This window comes from Diadema antillarum, unplaced genomic scaffold (assembly GCF_040938485.1).
Source record: "Diadema antillarum isolate AM-2024a unplaced genomic scaffold, OU_Dant_1.0 scf00000112, whole genome shotgun sequence".
Taxonomy (NCBI): Eukaryota; Metazoa; Echinodermata; class Echinoidea; order Diadematoida; family Diadematidae; genus Diadema; species Diadema antillarum.
Genome location: NW_027271001.1, coordinates 958,877 through 985,028, shown reverse-complemented (window position 1 = coordinate 985,028; position 26,152 = coordinate 958,877). Strand labels below are relative to the sequence as shown.

General features: G+C 39.1%; 1 protein-coding gene across 1 annotated transcript in view; it reads left to right on the top strand.

Moving 5' to 3' along the window:
• Positions 1 to 26,152, top strand: part of LOC139719614 (uncharacterized) — a 94,796-nt gene that overhangs the window by 45,735 nt on the left and 22,909 nt on the right. The window contains exons 2-4 of the mRNA XM_071631022.1: positions 4,751 to 4,872; positions 5,815 to 5,975; positions 21,083 to 21,255. Of these exons, the coding sequence (XP_071487123.1) occupies positions 4,751 to 4,872; positions 5,815 to 5,975; positions 21,083 to 21,255 (456 nt within the window). The remainder of the gene's footprint in view (positions 1 to 4,750; positions 4,873 to 5,814; positions 5,976 to 21,082; positions 21,256 to 26,152) is intronic.

The following is a 26,152-nucleotide window of genomic DNA, read 5'->3' as shown; positions in this document are numbered from 1 at the left end:
TGCAGCCAGGTTCGCTTTTTGGCGAACCTGGCGGCCAGGTTCGCTTTTTGGCGAACCTGGCGGCCAAGTTCGCTTTTTGGCGAACCTTGCAGCCAGGTTCGCTTTCTGGCAAACCTGGCAGCCAGGTTCGCTTTTTGGCGAACCTGGCAGCCAGGTTCGCTTTTTGGCGAACCTTGCGGCCAGGTTCGCTTTTTGGCGAACCTTGCGGCCAGGTTCGCTTTTTGGCGAACCTGGCGGCCAGGTTCGCTTTTTGGCGAACCTGGCGGCCAGGTTCGCTTTTTGGCGAACCTGGCGGCCAGGTTCGCTTTTTGGCGAACCTGGCGGCCAGGTTCGCTTTTTGGCGAACCTTGCAGCCAGGTTTGCTTTCTGGCAAACCTGGCAGCCAGGTTCGCTTTTTGGCGAACCTTGCAGCCATGTTCGCTTTTTGGCGAACCTGGCAGCCAGGTTTGCTTTCTGGCAAACCTGGCAGCCAGGTTCGCTTTCTGGCGAACCTTGCAGCCAGGTTCGCTTTTTGGCGAACCTGGCGGCCAGGTTCGCTTTTTGGCGAACCTGGCGGCCAGGTTCGCTTTTTGGCGAACCTGGCAGCCAGGTTCGCTTCTTGGCGAACCTGGCGGCCAAGTTCGCTTTTTGGCGAACCTTGCAGCCAGGTTTGCTTTCTGGCAAACCTGGCAGCCAGGTTCGCTTTTTGGCGAACCTGGCAGCCAGGTTCGCTTTTTGGCGAACCTTGCGGCCAGGTTCGCTTTTTGGCGAACCTGGCGGCCAGGTTCGCTTTTTGGCGAACCTGGCGGCCAGGTTCGCTTTTTGGCGAACCTTGCAGCCAGGTTCGCTTTTTGGCGAACCTGGCGGCCAGGTTCGCTTTTTGGCGAACCTGGCGGCCAAGTTCGCTTTTTGGCAAACCTTGCAGCTAGGTTCGCTTTTTGGCGAACCTTGCAGCCAGGTTCGCTTTTTGGCGAACCTGGCAGGGCAGCCAGGGTTCGCTTTCTAGCGAACCTAGGAGCATCATTTTCAGTAGAAAATGCCATTTTTTGCACATTGATGGATCAATTTGTAACAAATTTTTCCCAAAATCGAGTGCTTTTTTGTAGACTGTTTTGGAAAGTCTCTTTTTATTTTGGACTGGGTTGTAAATAACTCAAACCTCAAGTACAAATTGTACATTCAATAGCATTACCGGTAAGCTTTAGGAAGACAACTCGGAGGGAATATATACAGTGACTAGACAGAGACGAATACGAGAGGACATTGTAGAAAGGGATACCTGAATTGGGAAAAGTTGTGAGAAGAGATGGTCACGATGTTTAAAATAGTAGATTAAACCCATTGTTTAACGAAACGGTTTGCACACTTTGGTTTTGTGCTGTTTTATTTTTGGCAAATGCGGATTCGTGCTCTTGCATTTATGAAGAATGAGAATGCTTATATCATGACTTTCCTCTCTCTCTCTTTCTCTCTCTGTGTCAGTGGTGCCCCACATGTACACTGTACATGAGCCTTTTTGATTGTACATGCAGTATGGAATGTTCTTGTGAGGGGATAGAAATTGCCATGCATGTTCATGATTATCCTACCAATCACTGAGCCTATTTTTCCTAGTCTCGCAGAATTGTGACAAATCTTTTTTTACCATGACATTTTCATCAGTCATTTATTTAAACCCATTGAGGACGGTTTGATTTTGTTACAACACGCATTTCCCATAGACACTTGCCCGAGTATACTCAGGACTCATCCTCAATGGGTTAATACTTGTTGGGTGGTTAAAAAGGTTTTATACCATGTGATGTATGTCAAGTGGCTCTATCTCATATTCATTTATCTAATTATTCATCATTCTTTACCCAGGGTAGCCCCATCAGTGGTTTATACAAATGCTGTTACTCTTGGGGGCCCTGTTCCCCCCCCCCCCCCCATTAAAAAAAAAGCAAAGTAACTATTACTTCAAAATACACAAAGTAACACATCAAGGACATCCAGTTGTACATCAATACACTTTGATGATGATAATAGACAAATGCATTACATTATTATGAAATAGGATGATACGCTAAGGGATGGTAAATGGTTCCTTTTGTCATGACAATTCAAAAGGCATACTATCTCATTCAAGGCAATATGAAAGCTAGCTATTATAGGCCTGCCTACCGTACATGTACATGTACAAAGTGCAAGAGTGTTTTCCATTAAACTTGCGTTACAACTGAACAACGATTTGTGCGCATTTGTTTGGAGTGTTTGTTTTCGTGATATGATCAGCCACCCTTCACAATGTCAAATTTTCGTGTCGGTACATTTGTCTGTCAGTGATGAGTGTGTACAGTAGACACATGATATCAGTGCAACTAGTATGGGCTCGAAGCTAACTACCTTTCATAGTCACATGAGTGGGGATATGAGAACTGGATATTTGTGAGGGAGGAAGTAAAACCGTTTTTCTGATGAGTGTAGATTTGTGCAATTTGAGCTGCTGTTGCTATTATGCGATTTAGTGCTCATGTTGTTCTTTTGCTTCAGTGTTTATCAAAAAAGCTGCCTCGCTCTGCGATTTAGGGATTTCATTCTGATATCAATACAACCTTGCAGGCAGCTCTGTTTCCTGATCATGTTGTCATCAGACAATTTAAAACTATTTGTACTACGTAGGTTGTAAATGCTAAGTGTGACCTACTGTTTAACAATTGTGCACGGTGTACGTGATGTGACTCACTGTCAAATGATGAACGCAGATTGTGCACATACATGTAAGAGTACACTGTGGTTGAGATGACCGTGTTCGGATTGCGCAATTCCACAACCACATTCACCGCAATGACATTCACATGAGTGTACAAAGTGCTGTGTGTATACATGCATTCTATGTACATGTGTGTGTGTGTCTGTTTGTATGTGTGTGTGTGTTTGTGTGTGTGTGTGCTTGCTCGCCCTTTACTCTCTAAAATCCTACTAAAAGTGTGTTTTTGCACATGTGCCAACTTATAATGTGAAGGGACTCTTGAAGACAAGGCAGTGATGTGTTTGTGTGTATGTGTGTTTCTTTGTTTGTTTGAATTGTTTTGATGATCAATGCAGTGTGTTGATACCATACAATATTCAAACTGTGGTGTGATTTTTTACATGCATTGAATTTCCTTCTTTATTCAAGGGCCTGCCATATAATAAGAGTGCAATGATGGTTTGGGGGGTGGGGTGGGGAAGACGTGTGTATTCGTTTGAATATTCAGTGTGTTTATACTGTAACTAAGGTACAAGTGTATAATAAAGTAATTTGATGCATTTCCTTGTTGCCTTTTGGGTCTGCCAATAGAAAGTATCCATGTACGATTTTGCAGAAAATTTTCATTATGACAAAAATGAAAGAATAAATATTGATTAAGGCACTAAGTACATTATTTCAAACTAACAGCGGTGTAGAAATTACAACTTCTGAAGTGTTTTTTTTTTTCTTCCTTCTGAAGAATTGGCAGAGATTTCTAAAAACCAAGAACATATGCTGCACATACGATCATGTTTATAGCATTCCTTTCTGAAAAGAAAGTGAAAGAATAAATATTGATTAAGGTTGTACATATATTTCAAACTACAGTGGTGTAGAAATTACAACTTCTGAAGTTGGCTGTTTTTTTTCCTTCTGAAGAATTGGCAGAGATTTCTAAAAACCAAAAACACTTGATGCACATACTATCATATAGCATTCCTTTCTGTGAACCTATTTTTGTTTGTTTTGCTTCAAAATGTTTGACTTTGAGCAAGAATGTCTGTGAGCCTCTGGAAAACTGAAATTGCAGATTATGATAGGAATGTAGAGCTACATATGTACCTCAATCAAAAAGTTCTGGAGCCTGAGCAATCAATATTCCAACATTATGATACCAAGCACAACCAAGTCCAACACAAGTCGGATAGGTTGTGCAAACTGTACTGCAGTGTATATTAGATCGCTGTAGGTTTACTCCGAGTCGAAACAATGCGTTGAACCCTCCCACTCGACAGCCCTACCGTCGTGTTATTGCAAAATCTAGCTGTGGGAATCAATAAAACAAGCAGAACTTGTGACCATGTACCTACGTCAAGTCGAGGGTGTTGACCTCGTACTGCAAGTCGGGCTTGTGCAAAGTTCGGCGGGACGCAGTTCAGTTTCTGTGCCAAATTATGTGGTTTAACATCAAGGAAGATGAATGTCATGATTTGTAGTGATTGTATAATACATAGTATACATTGTCTGGCAGTTTTGACATGTGCCAAAACCTTGCAATACGTGTACACTGTAGTTGGCAGTGCCTTTGATTGCATTGGGATGTTTAGTCTTCATATTCAATACTTGTATCACCTCTTTGTAGCTCATCAATATAAAATCCATTGATGAGAATATAAAGAAGATGAGGGAGGAAAGGAAAAGGAGAGGGAGAAGAACAAAAAGAAGATGAAGCAGTAGAAGAAGTATTGTGGTAGTAGAAGTAAAAGTAGAAGTAGTAGTAGTAGTAGTAGTAGTAGTATATTGTGTAGTAGTAGTAGTAGTAGTAGTTCAGCAGTAGTAATGTTTTGATGGTAGTAGTGGTTATGATGATGTCATTGAGGGATTTACTCAGTACATTGCATTAATAGATTTCTTATAAATGATTGTTGATTGATTGAAAGCAATCACATGGAACTTTTCACGAAAAAGATTTTTTTTTTATAGTCATTTGTTATTTGTGTTTCCTTCCAACTAATGTCACCATATTTTTCTCATATCATATTTTCTCTTCATCTGCAGATTGAGATTCCTGATTCTAGACTACCACCCAGCTATAGCTGCCTTTGATGCCCTGCTTTTCCTCGTCGCGCTTTCAAATTTCCTCCTAGCGACGTTTGTAGATCCAGGTGTTTTTCCAAGAAGTAAGTTCATGACAAATGAGTTACAATTTGGGGGACATGGACTCCATTTGAATGAATTGTGAGGAAGTGGATACATGGAAGTCTTCTATATTACAAGCATATATCGCTTCTTCGCATGTTCAGCGAGGGAATAACCCTCTAAAAAAAAGAGTCAAATTCGTCTTTTGTACCTGGCATTATCGTACTGTTCTAGTGCACTGCACGGGTGATTGGGCAAATAAGGTAATGTGCAGGCCATTTCTGCAGTGATGCATGCAGGTATTGCACTATACATTCAGTAGCTTCCTGTGGTAGAATAATGTATCATTTAATTGCCCTATTTTGAGCAAATATATTTTTTTAAAACATAATGACTCTGACAGTGCAATGAATAGTCTAGATGATGATTTTCTCGGCATTAGATTATTATGCCGTAATTTTGCTTTACGTGCTTTGTTTTCATTTTGCATTAAAAATGGATGTCCTGAATTTCTCCAAATGTGGTGGTATTAGAGACGTAAGACATTTGATACACACCCAACAGAATAAAACACATCAGGCATTTGGAATTGTGCAGAGGCATTTCTTCAATTTTCCAGACTGTCGATTTCTTTTTCCCCCGATTGATTGCATCCGTACCGTGTTTTGTCACTAATGAAATGGTTGGTACTGTAATTAATTCTCTAAAGCTTTTGAGGTTGATTTTTTTAAAATCTACAAATAATTTTCAATTTCAAAGCTGTAGCCAAAGTGTAACATTGTACAACAAAAGAGCATTTTATGGCAAAAGAACATTTTAAGCTCAGAGTCTAGGAATCTTTAACAGAATTCGTAGCACCATTTGTTGTTCTGTAGATAATAGTCAAAAGTTCCTCAAGATATATTTGTTATCCACTGTTTATGTAACTGTTCACAAGATCTTGACATGGGTTCTCTGTCTATTTCTTTGTCCTGCTGCACTAGCTGCCGTTGGCGACGAGGATCGTGAAGATGATCTGAGGGCGCCCTTGTACAAGACGGTCCAAATTCGGGGCATCCAGGTCCGCATGAAATGGTGCTCCACGTGCCGCTTCTACCGCCCCCCGAGGTGCTCGCATTGCAGCGTTTGCAACAATTGTATCGAGGTAAGCTATTGTTTACCTACCCAGCATGAATATTTCGTGGCCAGGGGGCCCTGTGCGTTTTTGTTTGTTTGTTTGTTTGTTTGTTTTATGCCTCCAATCCCAAGGGAGGCCAGAAACATTCTGTTTTTATGTTTTCTGTATGTCTGTCTGTCTGTCTGCACAGCCATCGGTACACTCGTAATCATGTTTAATCAGTTCTTCACCATATATTTTACTACCTTTTTTGCAGGAGATAGATGTGATCGAATGATTATCAGTAGTCTCATTCTCAGTCGAAGGAGGGCGGAGCCAGTGGTCATGCAAGATCCGCCCCTCTCCCCGTTCTTACCCCACCCGATATGCCACAGTAGGAGACATCTTCATGGCGTTGGTATGTCACCTCGTCATGGCCATTTGTCAGTGACAACGAGAGGGATTTTAGGGATAGAGTAAATGGTGAGGGTTTGGGCTGTGCCACTTGGTTGACAAGGTCGTATGTATGAGTCAATATTTCTCTTGCCAGGCGTAACCTTGGTACCGTGGAAGCTTTAACACCATTTAGGTTTCTACATCTCACTCATTCCATCTCCAGGAGACAGAGAGCCATCAAAACTTCTGGAGGGTCCAGCTGACCCCGCCTTTACTTGTAAGCCTCTGCCTGACATTAGCCAACTCCCTCTTTCTCGTTTCATCAGAAAATAAGTCCATGAAATCTCCTGGAAGGGTGTGATGACTTTGTTGAGTCAATACACACGAGCTGGTCAAGTTATATTCAAAGCAGATGGTTTGTAGTGTGAAAGTCTGTGTGAGACTTCATGCTGAAAGGATTTGTCTCATAAAAAGAGGGGGAATTTGAGTTTTTTACATTTACTAGTAGAGAAAGAACTACCTTTGCAACTGATGGACAAATTGCCCTACATCAACGTAATGAAATGATGCCTGTCCGAAGATCAGGAGGTCATAGGTTCAAATCCTGCTCGAGTATGTACAGTTTATGTATGCCCATGATTTGTTTTATCATGGCTACTAGTACTACTTAAACACTGATCAATTCAATGCTTATTTACATTGATGTAGGGCAATTTGTCAATCAGTTGCAATGAAAACATCTCGAAAGAAGAAATTCATGAATTTGAAAAATGAACTGCCTGTTGGAAAGGGACACACAGAACACAACATCATAAGGAAAGATATATTCAATTTTTTTTTAAAGGCCTTTCCATTAATGCATGAATTGGGATGGCTCGTACTAAAATTTGATTTCCCCTATCAAACGGACAGAGGGAAATATAGTGGCTTAAATATTTTGAAGTTTGGACTAGTCCTTTCTGTAATCCAGCAGATTTTTCCTGTCAAGTTCATGTGAGGAGCTGTAGTGGCTCGGTGGTTAAGACCACTCTGACCCTCAATTATGAGGTCCCTGGTTCAAGTCCTATGGCAGAATGCAGTTGTGCCCCTGTACAAGGGATTTTTTTCCTTACTGTGTAGTCCTTCAAAGGGTACTTAAAGGACAGGTTCACCTTCATAGACATGTGGGTTGAGTGAATGCAGCAGTATTAGTAGAACACATCAGTGAGAGTTTGAGCAAAATCGAACAATCTGTTCAAAAGTTATGAATTTATGAAGTTTCTGCTCAGTCACGGCTGGATGAAAAGACTACTATAGCTTGTGATGTCACATGAGTACAACGATATTAGAAAGAATAAAGAAAATTCAACATATTTCCATTTTTCTCGCATAACAAAAGAACACTCGACTTCTCTCTTTCAGAAGGCAGGGGGAATAATATTACCCTTAACATACGTCAGTTGCAAGTCGAAGAAATGTGCACTTTATTCAAAAAGTAAAGTTTTGTGAAATTCTCTTTTTATTTTCCTTATATAGTTGTACGCATGTGACATCATACACTGTACAATGTAATAGTCTTCTCTTCCAGCAGTGACTGCGCAGATACTTAAAATATTCATAACTTTTGAACAGATTGTCCAATTTTCCTCAAACTTTCACTGATGTGTTCTACTAATATTGCTGCATTCTGTCAATCCTTATGTATATGAAGGCGGACTTGTCCTTTAAAGCCACCCGTCCCATGACACTGTAGATTCCTCATAAGCATTTATGTGCTTCCTCAGTGGCCACATAAATGAAAATCCAAACATACAAGCTGATTTGTTGTATGGGGGTTTGTATTTAAAATGTGTTTTCAAGGGCAGGGTGGATTTTAGATTTGACTCAGAGAAGCAGCTAAACAAGAAAGAAATTTAATCTAATGACATTTTTTTAAACTCCATAATTATTTCTATTCATGCATTATCATAATTATTCTTTCTCATTAATCTTTATTTACAAAGATTTTCACACCGCGAAGCATGTCGTGTGTTCAGTTTTTTTTTGTGTGTGTGATTTCTGGTTAAGAATGCTTGTGAATACATCATTCTTTTAAAGGCGTGCATATGTTAGTTTTTATTTTCTTTCCCTTCTTTTCATCATCTGAAAATTGAAGTTGACATTCGTACCAACATGTTAGTACCTCTTTCTTACAGTGCAGGCATTCTTTCCGAGCGCGTAAGTTGACTTTATGAGCTGCCTATGGTGGATGTAAACATGGAGTTCAGCACAAATTGATTCTTCAAATACAAATTCTCTCTCTCTTCCCTACAATTGCATTCTGTACTTGTGACAAGACATTCGAAATACTAGTCCCCTGCAGCCACATCTTCTTCTGTGGGCGGCCAGACTTATAGTAGTGGCAATAATGGATCATTAAATGGCAATTTATGCAGCAGTGTTCGGTTAATTATTCCCCCTTCCATTTACACCCAGAATGCTGGACAGATGCAAGGAGAGCGTTAACGACCGGACAGATTTGATGCGCGGAAATAAAGTTTGCGACACGCCATGAAATTATTCCTGGTCGTCCTTTTCGCTTCGAGAGAAATACTCGTCTTGATTGGCAATTAACATTCAAGCATTCTTACTGATTTACAAATGATTTTGCCACGCGCAAATGAGCGATGAACTTGGAGTTTGAACTCAGCTATTGGGGACACAAAGCCAAGGATGTCTGTGTTATGTTGTTTGTCATACACCAGCCATGTTTGTTTTCGAAGTGAAGTCCGGGGCTTGCGCAGTGGCAGCTGTTACTGTCATTTATGTATGTTGTATACCACTGCACAATGATTCATTATGCAAACTGCTTTGCACGACCCATCACTTTCACACACACACACTGTCTCTCTCACCCTCTTACACTCTCTCTATCTCTCCTTCTGTACACTGTATCTTCCCTATCACAACTCAGGCATGAACATACACACAAAGTACTAAAAGATGGAGTATTTCTATAGATTACCGCTGTATTTGCCTGAATTTCAGTATATTGAAATTTATCAGCAAACAGCAAGCCTTAATACAATTGCAGGGGATGTGTTTTGTGATGGTTAATACAATTGCCGGGGGTATGTTTTGTGATGGTGGGTACACTAGACAATTGACATTATCCTTGCACCACTTGTAAAGGAACTTTGATTGACGTAAATTGCTAAATATGATTTTAAAACAAAAGACATTGTGCATAGAAACTGTATGCAAGCCAAGCTCAGCCCAGGGAAGCTGTGCATTCCAATATCTTTTATTAATCATTCAGTAACTCACAGTAGCAGTGGTGTGGAGAGACGATGTAATCAATGGAATCTTGGTTTGGAAGCTCTCCTTGTGGGCAGATCCAAGTAATCTAAAGAAAAATAGCACAAAAATTTATATAGAATATATGGCACCTATTCAGATAAAGTGATGATCCTGGTATTATAAATCAGTGCAAGTCAACACACCTTTTAAAGGGTAAAGACATACCTACTACAATATCCACTAACTTTTCGGTAAAAAGTCTGATGATATTTTATGTAATCCTAAGGAGGAGCTGTGACATAATGGTGTAAAAAGTGTATCTTGCCTTAACTGATTATATGATGGATGCAACCAATTCCAGTGTTTCTCTTGGGAAACTTGAATTCTGTAACTCTGTCATTTTTGTATTCATTTTTTCTTTTCTGAAATTGTAACCAAAGTTTACCTCGTTATTCAAATCATTCTGAATTTGGAGTAGTGTTCCCACTTTGCAGTTTTGTGTAGAGCGGTGTTCGGTTGTTTTCAACACTGTCCTCAGGTGGTTCAAATTGAAAGGTCAGAAATTGCATCATGACCAATCATTACGGACACTCCTGTTTGTTACAACCCATTTCCTGGCCAGTCATGAGTTTGCGTCGACGCTGCGTAAATAGCGTAATAACTTGTAGGAGATGATGTCGCCAAATAATTATCTGGTTCATTTGTAGAATATTGGAAAATTTACATTGAGTCTTCCCCCCCCCCCCCTCCCAAATTTGAAAACAACAGGGGAAAGCCATGTGTTTGTACTTTGGTGCATCCTAGGGTTCGTTGAACCCTCAGAATGCTTGAGAATCTACGTCATCGGCAACGACTCTTATATAAAAGTGAGAAAATATCGCAGTTTTCTGTTACCATGGATATGCCTGTTGTGTGCATAATGCGGATTACTGTAACATCTCCATTTTCTCTTTTCTCTGTTGTCAGTAAATAGTCGCGTACTAAACGAGGTAGTAAAAAGGATGATTTATCCTTTGTTAAGGCGAAGTAGTTAAAATATTTTATTTCTCTTCACACAGGATTGGGAGTATTAGTAGTTAGGGGTTTAACTTCTGTTATAGGCTAAAAACAAGCAAACAAAATTGGCAGTCATTTAGTTGTGAAGCACTTTGAGCAATGACAACTTTAATACAGTAATTTCAGCTAGCACATTCTATAAAGTGAGACCACAGCCAATCAACTGTGAATGGCTTAATTGTTGCCGTGGTAACCACAATGATTATGGTAGCAGGCTGTACAGCTCCCCATTATTGTGTGCTGCCACTGTGGTAATACCAGCAGAATGTTTTTTTGGATCATGTCTTTAAAGGGTGACAATTGCCTGGAGTGAAGTCTCTGAACAGTAGGAATCGTAAAAAGAAATTGGCTAGTAACTAATATTGAATATAAGCCAGCTGTCATCTCATAAAGAGGTGAATGTAACTGAATGGGTTATGAAGATAAAGTAGAATGTTGCTCGATACAGGCAGAAGATCATAGCAAAAGATTTATAGTGTCTCAATGTTTTTCTGTCTTCAGAAATTATGAGTGCCTTACACATTCATGATTGCTTGTTCAATGTATCAAATGTCTTTAATTTTGTATTTTCTATTTTTTCCTTCATCCACTAAGCACCACCCCTGAACAACATTTCTCCCTTTCTTGATGTTATGATTGATTATCAATAGTTACAACTGTAGGTCTTCTGAGATAAGTTTAATGATACCTAAATGTTATCACTATTCACATCAGCAGCAGTCAGCATGGAATGGAGGTCAGGGGACCTTTAAGGAGGTTGGCGTAGTAGACTTGATTTGATGCATGTTACGGCTGTAATACAGTTCAATGGTGGATGAATTAAAGCAGAATGAGGTGTTGAATCATGCGCCTAAAAATAGCGCGCTGCTTCTGCCACCAGACACTGCTCACAAAACGGCAGCAGACCCGAGAATGGAGAGCTCTAGGTGTCGATGCGATAACCATAAATCGTAAGTTCACTACCTGACATGCACACACACATCACATACAACATAGATGTTGAAGAGAGGGCACATGAATGCACTATGCAAGGGGGGGGGGGGTAGGAATCAGTCTGGCCTGGTTAGTCTAGCACCAAGACTATAAGACTTTTATCTCAACAGTCACTCTCCCCTGCACTTGTACAAATATCATTATCATTATTACTGTTACTGTCATCATAATCATCATCTTAAACATCATTTTTAGCTGTTATTAATTATTATTTATCATGGTCGTTATTGTTATTTTCATTATCACTTTAAGAAAAAAAAAATCATATGTTTATACAAAACATTCAAATAGAATGTTTCAAGTTTATTTATTCATTTGTCTTTCTTCCAACGAAACAATATAACAATAACATAACAATAACATTGGCACTTTCTTTAAAGAGTATATAGGAACAACAACAACTAGTACTAAAAATTTTTGCAAGTACATAAGTATATGGTTACATGTACATGTGAAATGATAAAGAAAGGGTAACAAATATTTTGAGAAAGGCAAACGAGGAGACCTTAGTGAAGCATAGCTTGTGAGACAAGGTCCCTCAGGAATAAAAGAAAGAAAAAAATAAATTGTGTGTATATATATATATATATATACACGTAGTGGAAAAAAACAAACAAGAAATACACAATTCCAAACGAAAACAGGGAATAGACAAGGGAGGCTATGTGTAATGGGGTGAAGGGAGATTATTTACATAAAACAAGGGTAGGGATGAAGGGAGGGGGTGGAAAGGAAAGATAAAAAAGGGTTATGTGAGACGATAAAATACATGTACTACACAAACACACACCCAACAAAAACAAAAAACAAAACAAACAAAACAAACAAACAAAACAGACAAAACAAAACATAACAAAACAAAACAAAACATGACAAGAAGGCAACTGGGTTTCAATAATATTATACATTGATACTTTCTTTCTTTCTTTTTTTTTTAAAGGGAAGTCTGACATAAAAGTATATGCATCTGTAATGTAACATACAGGACTTACTTTCAGTTATTGACATTAACATTGTTAACATTGTTTTAACGACATCACGAATCAACACAATAAGTATGTAAATCAGTATGAATGCATTACATTATAGATGATACTGCATCTATAGCTCCCAGCCCCTTTGAACTGCCAGCAAAGAATAAGAAAACAGCCTGGATTTTTTAAGCTTTGCTTGTGTGTAAACAAGTCTTGCTCAAGGGGGACAAAAGTGTAATTTGATATTTGTTGAATCTCGATCAGCTTTAGAGAAGATGTTAAGAACAGCAGTCGTACTTGTAAGTATTGGGGCAGACATTTTGCAGTTGAATCAGAGATTTTTAGATATGATAGTTATGTTAGGTGATACATTGTACATGTGAAATGTGAAAGCTTCCTGTGGGGTGAAAGGGGGGTTGTCAGGGGGACAGAAGCTGACACTTTGTGGTCTGGACGGTAGGCTTGGGTTTAGAGCCTTGGTGCTCCTAAACAATACATGAAGGCTGAATCATCGCCAGTGATGACGTCTGGGGATGCTCTTGTATACAAAATGCAGCGTTATTTGATGCTCGGTGTGCTCTGTGTGCTCTCACACTCATAATTTTCTTCTCTCAAACAGCTGTTGTTCTGGGCAGAGTTCAAAAACTTCGTCCATGAAGTGACTTTCCTCCCCCTCCCCCCCCCCCTCCCCCATATGAATGATATACTACCGATATTTGATATATCACAGTTGGGGGGGGGGGCGGGATGATGCCATACAATGTGATTGTGATGTTGTCATGATTTTGCAACCACACATGGAAAGTGACTAGCTTCAAACATGATGTCACACAACAATAAATACAGCTGTACCAGTAATCATTCATATGTCACATCCATGTTCAATGAAAACACCATTCCGTTTGTCATTACTGTATGAGACTCAATTGTTAAGTTTAATGGCTTTTCACTTCAATTGATATTTTGTTTCATCTTCTCTCATATTGAGCATTTTAAGGTTTTGCAGATTCTGAAAAGTTAATCAGCACTGATGTTAATACTAGTATAAATACAAATATTATGCTTTGAGACATACATTGTAGGGCCTACATGTGCAATTGTATTTATGATCCATATCAGGTGGTTGTGGCCACATGTGGACAGAACAATAAAACTTTTACATTGTCTGAAGGAGAAAAACAAAAAGCCTTTCTTCTAGTGCATCACTCTCGTAATTGTAGGCATACACTAAACACTGGCAATGGGGAAGACACACAGATTTAGCCAGTGGCGGATACCACTCCAACACAAGCATGCAGGGAAAACAAACAAGTGCACAAACAAACAAACATGCAAGTAAATCCCAAAGAATTCTCATCCCTCCCGTGTTGAGAGAAAATTAAGCAGGAGGCAGACTGAATATGACACTTGAGCTTTCTGCTGCCTGGTATGATATCTGGAAATGGAATTCATAGTACATACTGGGAGCGTGTACTGTATGATGTAGGCTGCCATGGATTTGGCAGATTTATGCAAACATACATAGTGCTCATGCAGTGTATCCCCTCCGCAGCATCATGCCCATATAGCGCTTGCTACTTATTGTGCAGGATGTGCCAACTCACACATGCGGCCTTGTTCTTAGAGCGCGATGATAACGTGGGGGGATATGTATAATACAAGCTGTGGCCGGGTTCTATTTCCCCCCAGGGAGGCGAAAAAAAGCAATCATTGTAACATAAATCCGGTGACATGAATTTTGCTGTTGCTTGTTCCGTACTCTTTGCCGTGGGGTTCCGTAGGATGTGTGGATGTGGTAAAAACAACAGGAAGATTTTCTTTTTAATTCCCTGTCTCTCTCTCTCTCATTATTTGTAATTCTATATTGATGCTGTCAGAAAAACCAGGGCAAATAATTTGTTTGAAGGATCGACTGACTCCATGCTGGCATAGAAATTTTATAGACCTGAATGATTATGGGGGCTGTATTAAAGAAAAAAGAAAAAAGAAAAAAAAAAATCATAGTTGGCATCATTATGTATGATACATAAATCTCACTGCTGTTATATAGACAATGTGGGGAAAACCATCAGTGGCTCCTGCCTTCAAATGTCATAGAAGAGAAGATGCATTGGACGCTGTAATATTGCAAATGTAATTTACTGCCGAGTGCATGTATTTTTAATAGGGTTTAGGATGTATTACGCAGATTCTGTAGGAATCTTGAAATTCTCTCTATCTCTCAATTGTATTCGATGAAGTCACACAAGGTCGCAGTTTTTCATCATATTCGACAGAAGATATCTTGCACGTTTTTTAATGAGTTTCAGATGCCAAACGACGTGTAAGTGCTTCAGACATTTGAGTGTCTCATCACAAGGACTTCTAGACTCTTCTCTCTGTCAGTGAAGTCAAAATATTATTTGCATATAATTGAGGTTTCCTTTAGAGGAAATGGTAAAAGATTATATAGGACCATTGATAAATTTTTTCTTCCACTTGCAGTAGGGCATTGACGCACTTGAAGTTTGCATCATCCGTAGACGAGATTTCAATTTCGATTGACACTTACATGAATTCTGGCCATAATGTTGTGTAATTGCATGGGGGCTTCTAACCATTGAATATCACCAGCACCCAGTGGCAAATCGGTGAAAGGGGATTTTCAGTCAGGATTGAGAGCTTGTTTTGTATGTTTAGTTCACTATGTAATGTTCAGGCCATAGGCACTCGTCAGAATCACATTCATGATCACAGCACAACATTTAACTGATCATTAATCTAACCCTCCGTTCTGCATGATACGAGGCTAAAACACTTTTTTTTCGGGGGGTGGGGTTGGGGTGTGAATAAAATGGTCATGGTGATTAAAGGTAAAAGTGAAAGTTGTTTTGATACCAATGCCAGTCTGCTTGAACAGTAGACTCAATAAAGACTTGCCCTGGTTATTATGCATCACGTCTACTGAAATTACTTCAGATTTTGATGTTCCTTTCTTTTTGCCATTTTAAATTCGTTTGTATTCTTAATTATTTGTTCCATGTAGAGAGAGCTATTGTAGCAAAGATTGTGTAAAGTCGTGGACACTCTGTGTTTCCTTTATTACTCCCATTATCAATTTCCGTCTGGCAGTCGTGAAATGCATTCGTGAGCGATGATTAGTTGTAATGGTTGGATGTTGCGGGATTACCCACGCATCGTTATCGTCCGAACTTGTCACCCAAACAAAGTGCCACTTCCCCCGTATTTACCATGCAGGAGTTTTGCGGTTGAAATCTGTAGAGTGATTAATGGCCTGCCTGTTGTGATTAAACTCGGAGGGGTTTGTTTCCAACCTGCTCCTGGGTTTGTGTTGAGGTGGTGTATTTATTGCGAGAGTAAAGATAAAGCAGATTCTGTAAAATTCATCTGAAATAACTAATCAAGTGAATAATTGGTATTTCATTTGCAAATTAATGTGCAGTGTTGACCCTGAACTGAAAATAATTTTATGATTGGCAAAACAAAAGGTGATTTGTGACCCGCTACAACAAAAGGCACCAAAAGTCAGAGGAGGACAATTTTCTGAAAATGTCATGACATTATTGCCTTACTCTTCCACTGTAATTTCATATATAAAGCGAATCATTAAAGTACTTGGTTGCAGAGATATCAATGATTTTAGTAGCGCATGTTGAGTAGTTAAAGAAACCAGCGTTTAGAGAATCCGCCTTCAAAGTTTTTATGCCTCCGCCACGAAGTGGTGCCGGAGGCATTATGTTTTCGGGTTGTCCGTCCGTCCGTCCGTCCGTCCGTCCGTCCGTCCGTCCGTAATGAATTTTGTGGACAAGGTAACTATCAAAACCTGTTGAGGTATCCTAATGAAACTTGGCATGTATGTGTATTAGGGGGTGAAGTTGTGCCTATCAACTTTTGGGTGCACATGCTCAAGGTCAAAGGTCAAAAGGTCAAGGTCAAATACATAAAATTTCACTATTTCCACCATATCTATGCAATGCCAGAAGATATTTTCTTGAAACTTAGTGTATACATGTATTACCCAATTTAGATTCTCTGGTGAAAGTTTGGGTCATGAGGTCAAAGGTTAAAGGTCAAAAGGTCGAGTAAAAGTATTAAAACTTTTTTTTCTCTGTAAATTGGAAAATTGTTCAAGGTATCTTCATGGAACATAGTATATACATGTACTGACTGGCAGTGATTATATAGAGAATGTAGGGTTCATGGGGTCAAAGGTCAAGTGCAACACTTCAAAATTTTACTATTTCCCTCATGTTCATGCAATGCCAGCAGGATTATTATTTTTTTTTTATGCCTCCGCCACGAAGTGGTGCCAGAGGCATTATTACACTTGGTGTATGCATGTGTAACCTAATAGAAATTATCTGGAGAGTTTTTTCTTTTTCTTTTTCTTTTTTTTTTTTTGCCTCAAAGGTCAAAAGGTCAAAGATCAAGTGAACATGCTGAACTAACTTTTCCTCCATATCTCAGAAGTGGCTCAATTTATCGTGAAACTTACTGCATATTTATGCATGTTCTACCTGAAAGTGATTACTAGTATCTTATGAATTTTAGGGTCAAAGGCCAGATGAACATGGTAACAATTCACTATTCAGTACAGGGCAAGTCCAAGATAATGTCCCCTCAGATGCTCAAAATTCATCTTGATTTAATCAAAAAGTTATTGATATCATGTTGTAGCCAAAGAGTTAAATTACATATTTCCAGCAAAGAAAATATTTAATTATGCAAATTTATGCAAGAAATATGGCCTTAATTTGCATAAATCAAAAACAAACCTTACGTATGGGACAAATTAAAAATATTCATCTAAAATCAGTTGAATTTGTCCTTGACCTAGTTCCTTTATGGACATGACCCTTGTATGAGCTAGTATGATTTCCAATAGGTAAGTCAAGGTCAGCACATTAATTATGCAAATTATGCTCTTTCCCAGAATGAAGTGTCCCATACGTAAGGATTTGAGTATGTTTTTTTAAGTTTTTTCTGAAGATTTGTAACATTGACCAATCATACTTTAGGAAGTTCTAATTTATTCATTTTAACTCCAGATTAGCAAAACTAAATGTGGAAATTTAATTAGTCCTTCATCTTATAACTAATTAAAGTTTGCTTACGTATGGGACAAATGCCTTACGTATGGGACATTACATGCAAAGTAAATGGGACATTACATGCAAAGTAAATGGGAAAACCGCCTTTTGACATGGATGCTATATGTCCTTACATTTGTTTGGTTAATGGTTATCTTTGCACCTACTCTGAAGGATATGTCTGTATATCTACCTCTCCTACTTAGTTGACCTCAGGGAGAGTGTAAGAACAGCATTATTGAGTCATTCTATGATTAAGAAAGGAAAATAAAGAATATTCATTTATACCTGTATTTTCTTATTTTCATTACAGGCTGTGCAGCTGGTCGTCAATTAACATTCCTCCTTTTAACATTTTGATATTGGACATTTTCTTAATTCAGTTATCATTTTCAACTTTACCTCTCTACAAAATGACTTTGTCCTAGAGAATGGGATTCTCTGAGTGTCATTTTAGGTGCAGTACACTGTTCAGCATGTACTACAGGCTGTACAGCCTAAAAAGGGAAATCAAAACAATTGTGCTTGTGGCGCTTATCAATGACAACATTACAGGTCTTACTGAAAAGAAAAATCACTTGAGGTGACAGCAGGTAACTTTGTCATTACTTGAGTTGATAGCAAAGGAAAAACCCTACGAGAATACTTTTTACTTTGATATGATGTTTAATATTTCAACTGCACACCCTCAGAATATGTCATGACTTATCAAGGTCATGAACATGATTTCTGAAAATCCTGTAAAATGAAGACTATAGTTTACATTTGCCATGAACCACAATATCAATACTGGTTCTGTGGTTGGAGTGCTAATATCACAAATTACACAAACAAATAGGGAATTCAATTTTCTTTTCTATATTGTGTTTGAAGAGACAGATGTGCTCTGAGACACCTTCATCAACTCATACTTACATTGTACTTTGTACCCCACATCTACACAATTATCAACAAGCATTGCAATCTTGTAGTGTATGATCAAATTAAGCAAATTAGAATTTATCAAAATTGTAAGTTTCAGATCAGTGAGTTACTTAAGTGTTTCAAATCTAGAATTACATTTTCTCTTAAGATTATGTACAAATGATAATCTTTCCTGTATCACTACACAAGCATACAGTATGTATGTACAAAGTATAAACACAAATTTTGTCGTCTTTGGTTTCATAGACCTGAAGCCAAGCAATTTGAAAAAAAAGAAGCCAGCATTGGCACCTACATTCTTCTATCTCTTTGTTCTACCAAGGCTTTTAAAATCTAAAAGTTTCATTAAAATTTGATTGATTTTGCAGAAGCTAAAATTCACATGGCAAAACATGATGATTACAGAGCAAAATTAATCACTCTTCTTGTTGTTTTGTTTTGTGCTGCATCTCAAACAATTACAAAGCTCTATAAAAACTTAGACAACTTGCAAGGTAAGCCTAGAACTACTAAAAGTACCCACTTCAAACTGTATTTGCAAATTACACTGTACATGACATTTGATTTTACAGTTGAAATTATCAAGACTACAAATTAGGCATGGTACATGTGCATGTATGCTACATCAAGGTCGCAAGCTAGAATTCGCACATTTTTTTTTTCATTTGATAAAAAATATTGACCAGAGTATTACAAATGGGCTAGAAATAGAGTGTCAGTATACTGTATCTGTATGTGTAGACATCATGAGGACAGTGTTAATGCATGACGGATTCCAAACTAAGACATTTAATTGTAAATTGGTAGTTACTTTATTTGTCTTATTTTAGCTTTTGTTAGGTATCTGAACTGGGAAAGTACCCACTTAGAAGTCTATTTCATTTGTTACATGTTGTAGTATGATTTGTGGAACAGAATATGACACTATGGGAAAATTTAAAGTCATTCCCATGAATACACTTGTGCACTAAAGACAAATGTCCCATACGTAAGTTGAGCCATGTCCCATACGTAAGGTGTACTTTCGTTAATTAAACGAACTTCATGAAAATATGCGCCATTCTTTTGCAGTGAAACTTTGCTGAAAGACACGTCAGTATTGTACCTTTCTTCACTTCTAAATAGAACTTGATCAGTAAGGTACTTTCAGAGAATTTTCAATTCAAACTTTATTTTGAAAAATCCAGTTTTTCTCTGGTCCCATACGTAAGTTGCCATGTTTTTGTTAATAAAATAATTAACCCAAGGTCGAATGACATCAAAGTTCAACACAATATTCTTCTCAGGGCTACCAGTCCTCCTGATGATTAACAGTAAAATCCAAGTGCTCCTTCATTACTTTTCAGAGGTTTGAAATCTCTGAATGTCCCATACGTAAGGTGCGCGATATCTTGGACTTGCCCTACAGAAATTGCACTTTTTCTCCATACTGGTACCATGAAAATTACTCAATGCATAAATGTATGAATGGGTCAAAGTCAAGTTAAAGTCCTTAAATCCCCAAATACATGCTCTCCTATTCATCCAATTAAACCAAGGTCAAGGAAGGTGAACATTCAACACATTTGTGACAAACTTGTCATTTCAATATTTTGCCAGTTTTGTGAAAATGTAATCACACATTGTCCACATGTACTATCTAGACCTATTAGGAAAATCATGCATTATGGCGGAGGCATACCAGTCGCCATAGCGACATTTCTAGTTCTTCTGATGCTATCATGATCAAGGGGATGCAGACGGTTTTCACCTCTTGACAATAGAAAGTATGCTCCTAGCAAGCTCATTCAAGCTTAGCGCCAGTGATCTATGCATGACCAATCAGTAACCAGGATGTCACGCACTGACCAATAAGGTCACTCCCTCGTTGCTAAGGGCAGAGTCTATCTGCAGCGCTAAATCCAAATCTTTCATTGACGAAATGGTCATTTCGTTATGAAATAGGCCTTGCGACACTTGGCGCCCCATACAAACTACGGTCTTTGTCCGTGGTTTTAAAGCATGGACAAAGATTGTACCACCTTCGTAAATTTGGACTAATGAGTCTGCTTGAACTGGTCACAAGATCCCTTACACTGTAGAAAGCTAATGAGTTTAGTTTATAATATTGTTTGGAGTGACTGACTCATTATCATTTCACCAAATACAATATCTGGGATTATGCATCTTCTGTGGTGTCCTACTTGTATGAACAGCTGATGCTAATCTTTTCTGTTATTGGTAGTATAATCTATCAATTTAAAACACGATTGGGTGTACAGCGTATCTGAATGGCATTTTCAGCTTGTACTAAACCATGTTTAGTATAGAACTTTTGTAACAGTGACAGGATTGCTTTAAACTAAGAACTGAACTGTAAAAAAGAAAATAATTAATGAAGTATTGATTTGTTTCTTTCAATTCTAAGTCTGTACAGGATACTGTGAATTAATGAATTCTCTCTTTGTTTTCTTTGTTCTTACAGAGGTTTGATCACCATTGTCCGTGGGTGAACAACTGCGTCGGGAGGAGGAATTACCGCTACTTTTTCCTCTTCTTACTTTCGCTGACCATGCACATGGTGACCGTCTTCGTGCTGAGTCTAATCTACGTCCTGCGAAACAAGGATCAGATTTCAAGCTACGAGACAATTATAGCGTATCCTTTTGTGGAAGTTCGGTTGATCTGTTGCTGTTAGTCTGTGTGTGTGTGGGGTGGTGGGGGGGGGGGGGGGGGAGGAGGAATTGATGGGTGGGTGAATATGTGATTGTGTGTGTTTGTTTTCTTCCAGTGGAGTCAGTTTTTGAACTGGCAATTACGGGACGGCTGGTCGTGTGTGCACTGTCAAATGAATCAATTACCGACGAATTCGGAAAGCACTTGTGGAGATGTGTTCGGGGCTAATTGTTCGTGTTAAGATGATCCCTCAAAAAGGGTTCATTGTGACAGTACACTGCACTTTCATTCTTTTGAAACAAATGTTGAACATGTGGGAACACAGATGTTTCGGGACTCACGCATGCAAATATGTACAAATTTGATGAAAGAAAAGGCAAATATGTGTGTGTGTGTGTGTGTGTGTGTGTGTGTACACAAGATTCATCTCTTCTTGCAAACTATAACTCAACTATCAAGTGGTAAAAGATTTTTATTAAAAAAAAAACTGATAGGATGTCTGACTATCTGACAAACATAAATTTATTTTGTTTATTTCATATTTTGTGTGTTAGTTCGTGTCACTTCGATACTTCAGGGCCGAGAAGAGTCGATAAACCAAGGGATTGAACAAAGTATACATGTGTGTGTGTGTGTGTGCGTCTGTCTATTATGTCTGTCTATTTGTCTATCTGTCTGTGTGTGCATGAGTTCTAGCAACACAGAAATGTGGTTGAGGGCCAAATGGGCTTAACTCAACTATCAAGTGGTAAAAGATTGTGAGAGTATTATGAACATATCACTGCGGATGAAACTATACAAAATAGATTAGATTCTGATGATAGATAGATTGATAGATAGATAGAGATTGAGAGAGCATTTGATATAGAGACAGATTGATAAATATGTGTTTCAACAATTAAGCTGAAGTTTTTACCAGCATATTGAAGGAGAAAGTGTATGAGATGTAGAGGAGTACATGAGAAACGGAGAGAGTTGCCTATAGTATTCTTAATGGTAATGCATCATTCTGCATATTTGCTATGAGAGAATAACCTTACTGTGGAAAGACCCACTTCAGCTCACAATACAGACCCGTAGAAATAGGTTGTGATCTTCCGTGGACAAAGATTTTCACGTTTCGACAGGTTAGTGCTCGTCTTGCAGTAAACAGGTTGTGAAAAAAAAAATGTCATTTTTAGATTATGTTGGAATTTTACGATATCGAAACCATATTTGTATCCAACATCAAGAGGTTTAGTGAATATTTTCTTACTTGTGTCACCTTCAGACAAGGAATGATTACCAGGTAACCAAAGACGGAGAGACAGAAGACCAAAAAATATATAAAAACTCTGTAATGTTGATAGAATGGCATACACACAATTATTCTCTCTTGACAAGAAATTACTCTCGATATGAATTGTTATCAAATGTACAATTTGTTGTTTCTTGTCTTAATTTTTTTTTTCTCTCTTTTTTTGAGGGGGCAGCTAGTAAATTCAGGCATTGGCGTGTTTATATTCTAATGTTGTGATATCTGCTATTTACCAAAATATCATGACTCGAGCTGTTGACAGTGCGAGGGAATGCAAATGGCAGCGTGCAAAGCAGTTTGTGAAAGAAGGCCCTCGGGGGGGGGGGGATGTTTTTTGGGGGGTTGGGGGCGATATATGAGTGTGATGGTTGTAATCTGAGCAGCATTAGCAGAACTGGTGTGAAACGTGAGCTGTGATTGATAGCTTTAATGTATTAATTGCCCCGACTGGGGGCCTAAAATGCATTAATTGCTGTCGCTCGATGCGATAACAACCCCCGTGTCATCTATGCTTTCAAATATACAATGTATGTCTGCTTGAATGTTTCGCGGTAATTGATCGTAATGAACCCATTATGCTCTACCGCTTTCCACGGTTGCATTTCTGATTCTCACTTTGTTTTTTTCGAGGTGGGGAGGGATGGAAGGAAGGACTCCAAGCATTTCACTTCTCTTGTGTCACTCACCAAGCTTCTTCAGGCTGGTGCGCCTTGCGTCTTGACAAGCTTTTTATGGCAAAATCATAATAAAAATATAAATGTTATTGGGTGTAAGTCACAAAGAAAATGTCATAGTTATTGATTAAACTCTAAAGATAGCTGAGTATATCGGATAACAAAAACAATCCACAAATAGTACCCAAGAAACAGCACTGTGTTCTACAATGTACATTGTAGATGTTGTTGTGCATGTATGGTAGAATTTGATGACCTACTTCTGGTAACTACCTGGAGTTAATGGCCATTGAGAATCACATTTTTTTCACAGTTGTATTGTTGACATGAATTGCTGATTGGCTTTTCAGTGATTTTTTTCCTTCCTTGTTTTTTGTTCAGTGGAGTTACAAATGTAAATAGATAAATAACGTAGTCCCGGCCATTTTGTTGGGGGGGGGGGGGGTGGGGGAAGGAGGCATTTATTTTCCCCTGCAGTTTGAGGACTTTTCATGCATGTAAACATCTTTACTAAACTGAGGTGAGGTACTTCATCATCTCAAAAAATCACCCACACTTATTATGAAGTAATTTTGTCTTGCCTAGAGTTTCTTCCCTGGTTGCTGGAAGATGTCATAGCATATTATTTTATTTGAAATTACTAAATTTATACAATAATGGGCATGAGGTTAAAGTCAACACGAAGTTTCAGTGAATGGTAAATTTTACTGTTTTTTTCCATTCGACCAGGATATATTTCAGTATACCTTTGCTGCAAGTGGCCACGGTTTTAATAGCGTACTGACTCTTTAATCAAGAGGTCCTTGGTAAATCACTTGCTGTGCCTGGCAATTGCGGATGCCGGCATGATAGTTTGCATTAGCCCGCCCAGTCCTTGCATGAGGTTTTATAGTATAATTGGAAGGAGATGCCGTCCGTCATGCACTCACTGACTGGGCTTTGAGCGATGCGTTTATAGCGAAGGTTACGAGCAATCGGGATAACAAGGCAATACTGCCGTTGTGCAGCTGCTCTCAGTCTCACATACTCCCAAGCGTCGCTACGTGACGGGAGTCAATCACGGTATTCACCGGCTCTGTCGCGCACCCCTACCCGAAGACGAATGGCGCACTTTCACGGCCGGTTGTTTGGCACGCGACAGGAAGGAAGTACCAGTATAGCCAGCGCTGAGTATAACAATCCCAAATAAGGATTAAAAAAAAAGAAGTAGAAAGAATGAGTTACAGCAAGCACAGGTGCAGCTGAGCATTCATGTTGTAGTATTTGCACAGCGACTCTCTCTTTCTCTCTCTTCCTCTCCTTCTCTCTCTGTTTCTTATAACTTGTTGGGGGGGGGGATGGGGGTGGAAATGATGAGAGATGGAGAAGTAAGAACATGGCTCTGGTTTGATACGTGCTGGTCATTGATAATGTTGAGGATAATTATGATGATGACGATGATGATAAGGATGAGGATGATGATAGCGATTCCCATATGGCCGCCATGACAAAACATTTTAAAAGATCCCTATCTTGGATTCTAAATGATAGATAGAGATCTTGTTAATGTTTCGTCATGGCAGCCATATTGGAATTCAAGATGGCGGTCGACCCAGTGGTTAGATCTCTTGGATCCGGCAATTTTTTTAAATCAGCACTCCAAAATATACCCCTATATATGCAAAATTTCACTCTCCGAGTCTCCGTTGGAAGTGAGCATCTTTTTCACATACTATCTGCACCACTTGAATACAACTGAAATCTGTGTGTTGCAGTTTGATATTTACTGTTTGAAGTGTATGTCAAGTATGAAACAGAAAAAGTTCTTGTCTGTGCAGTTCACTTCAACATTCTACAAGTACCTCTCTGAACAAAACTGTCTGTTAGTGATAATGTAGCAAGAGAAACAAAAGGGCATTGTCGTGTATACTTGAAATATGAGAAGCTCATCGACCTCTTAAATGGGCAATCCATGCAGAGCGCATGAAGAAGAGATGTCGAAACTGACCGTGTGTCTCCTTCCAACCGCCATCGATATGTACGTGTAGCTCTCTTTAACTTACCCTCGGGTGAACTCTATCAGTGGTGGGATCTCGAGCGGCAAATGTGGGAATGTCGTGTGGATATTAGGGGCATGTGTGCTCTGTAAACATCTTTTCTTGCATCGATTCCTTATCTCGTTCGGCAAGGGTGTGAGTAGAAACCGAGAAGTGTTCGAGGGAGGTGGGTGCTTCCCAACTCTTAGAGGGGAGGCAAGAAAAAGCAGGTTGTCAACATTTATAATTCTACAGGCTTTGTTATTCCCATGATGATAAAGGGACTTGTTTAAAAGTGTAATTTTAGAGAGATCTTTCTATTCCTCCACCCCTCTAGACAGCCTGGCTAATGTTTATGTCCTAATTTGTAGTTCAGTGCTACCAAAGAGGTTATTTGTTTTATGTCTGTGCCTGCTGTAATTATTTGAGCTGAACGCGCATGTGTACGACAGTGGCAAAAATCATGGGATTTCTCGAGAGCCATGGACGGAAAGGTCAGACAGCATGATGTTTCCCCTGTGAGAATGGTCATATGTATAAGAATCTGGGGATGCTGACTGTAATTACTACCAGCAGTTTATGTGCGAGGTGTGAATTACCGACATTGTCACTGCTCATTGGCGTAAGACATCATGACTGCTAACATACGGGACCCAGGCGGTGTGCGTTATGACCGGTCGGTTATTTGAAACATCACCGACACTTTCAAGCGGAAGAGAAGAAAGCGAGAATACCGAGGAACCCAATGCCAAGGCTTGAAAACAGTACAGAGTAACCTACAATGTATGAGTCGCAGCACCCCACACTGTGGCTCTCCCGCAGATAGGGGAAGAATTAGATCGCACCCGCTCAGAATCGAGTCTGAATCGGCCGGACGCAAGTTGGCTGATAGG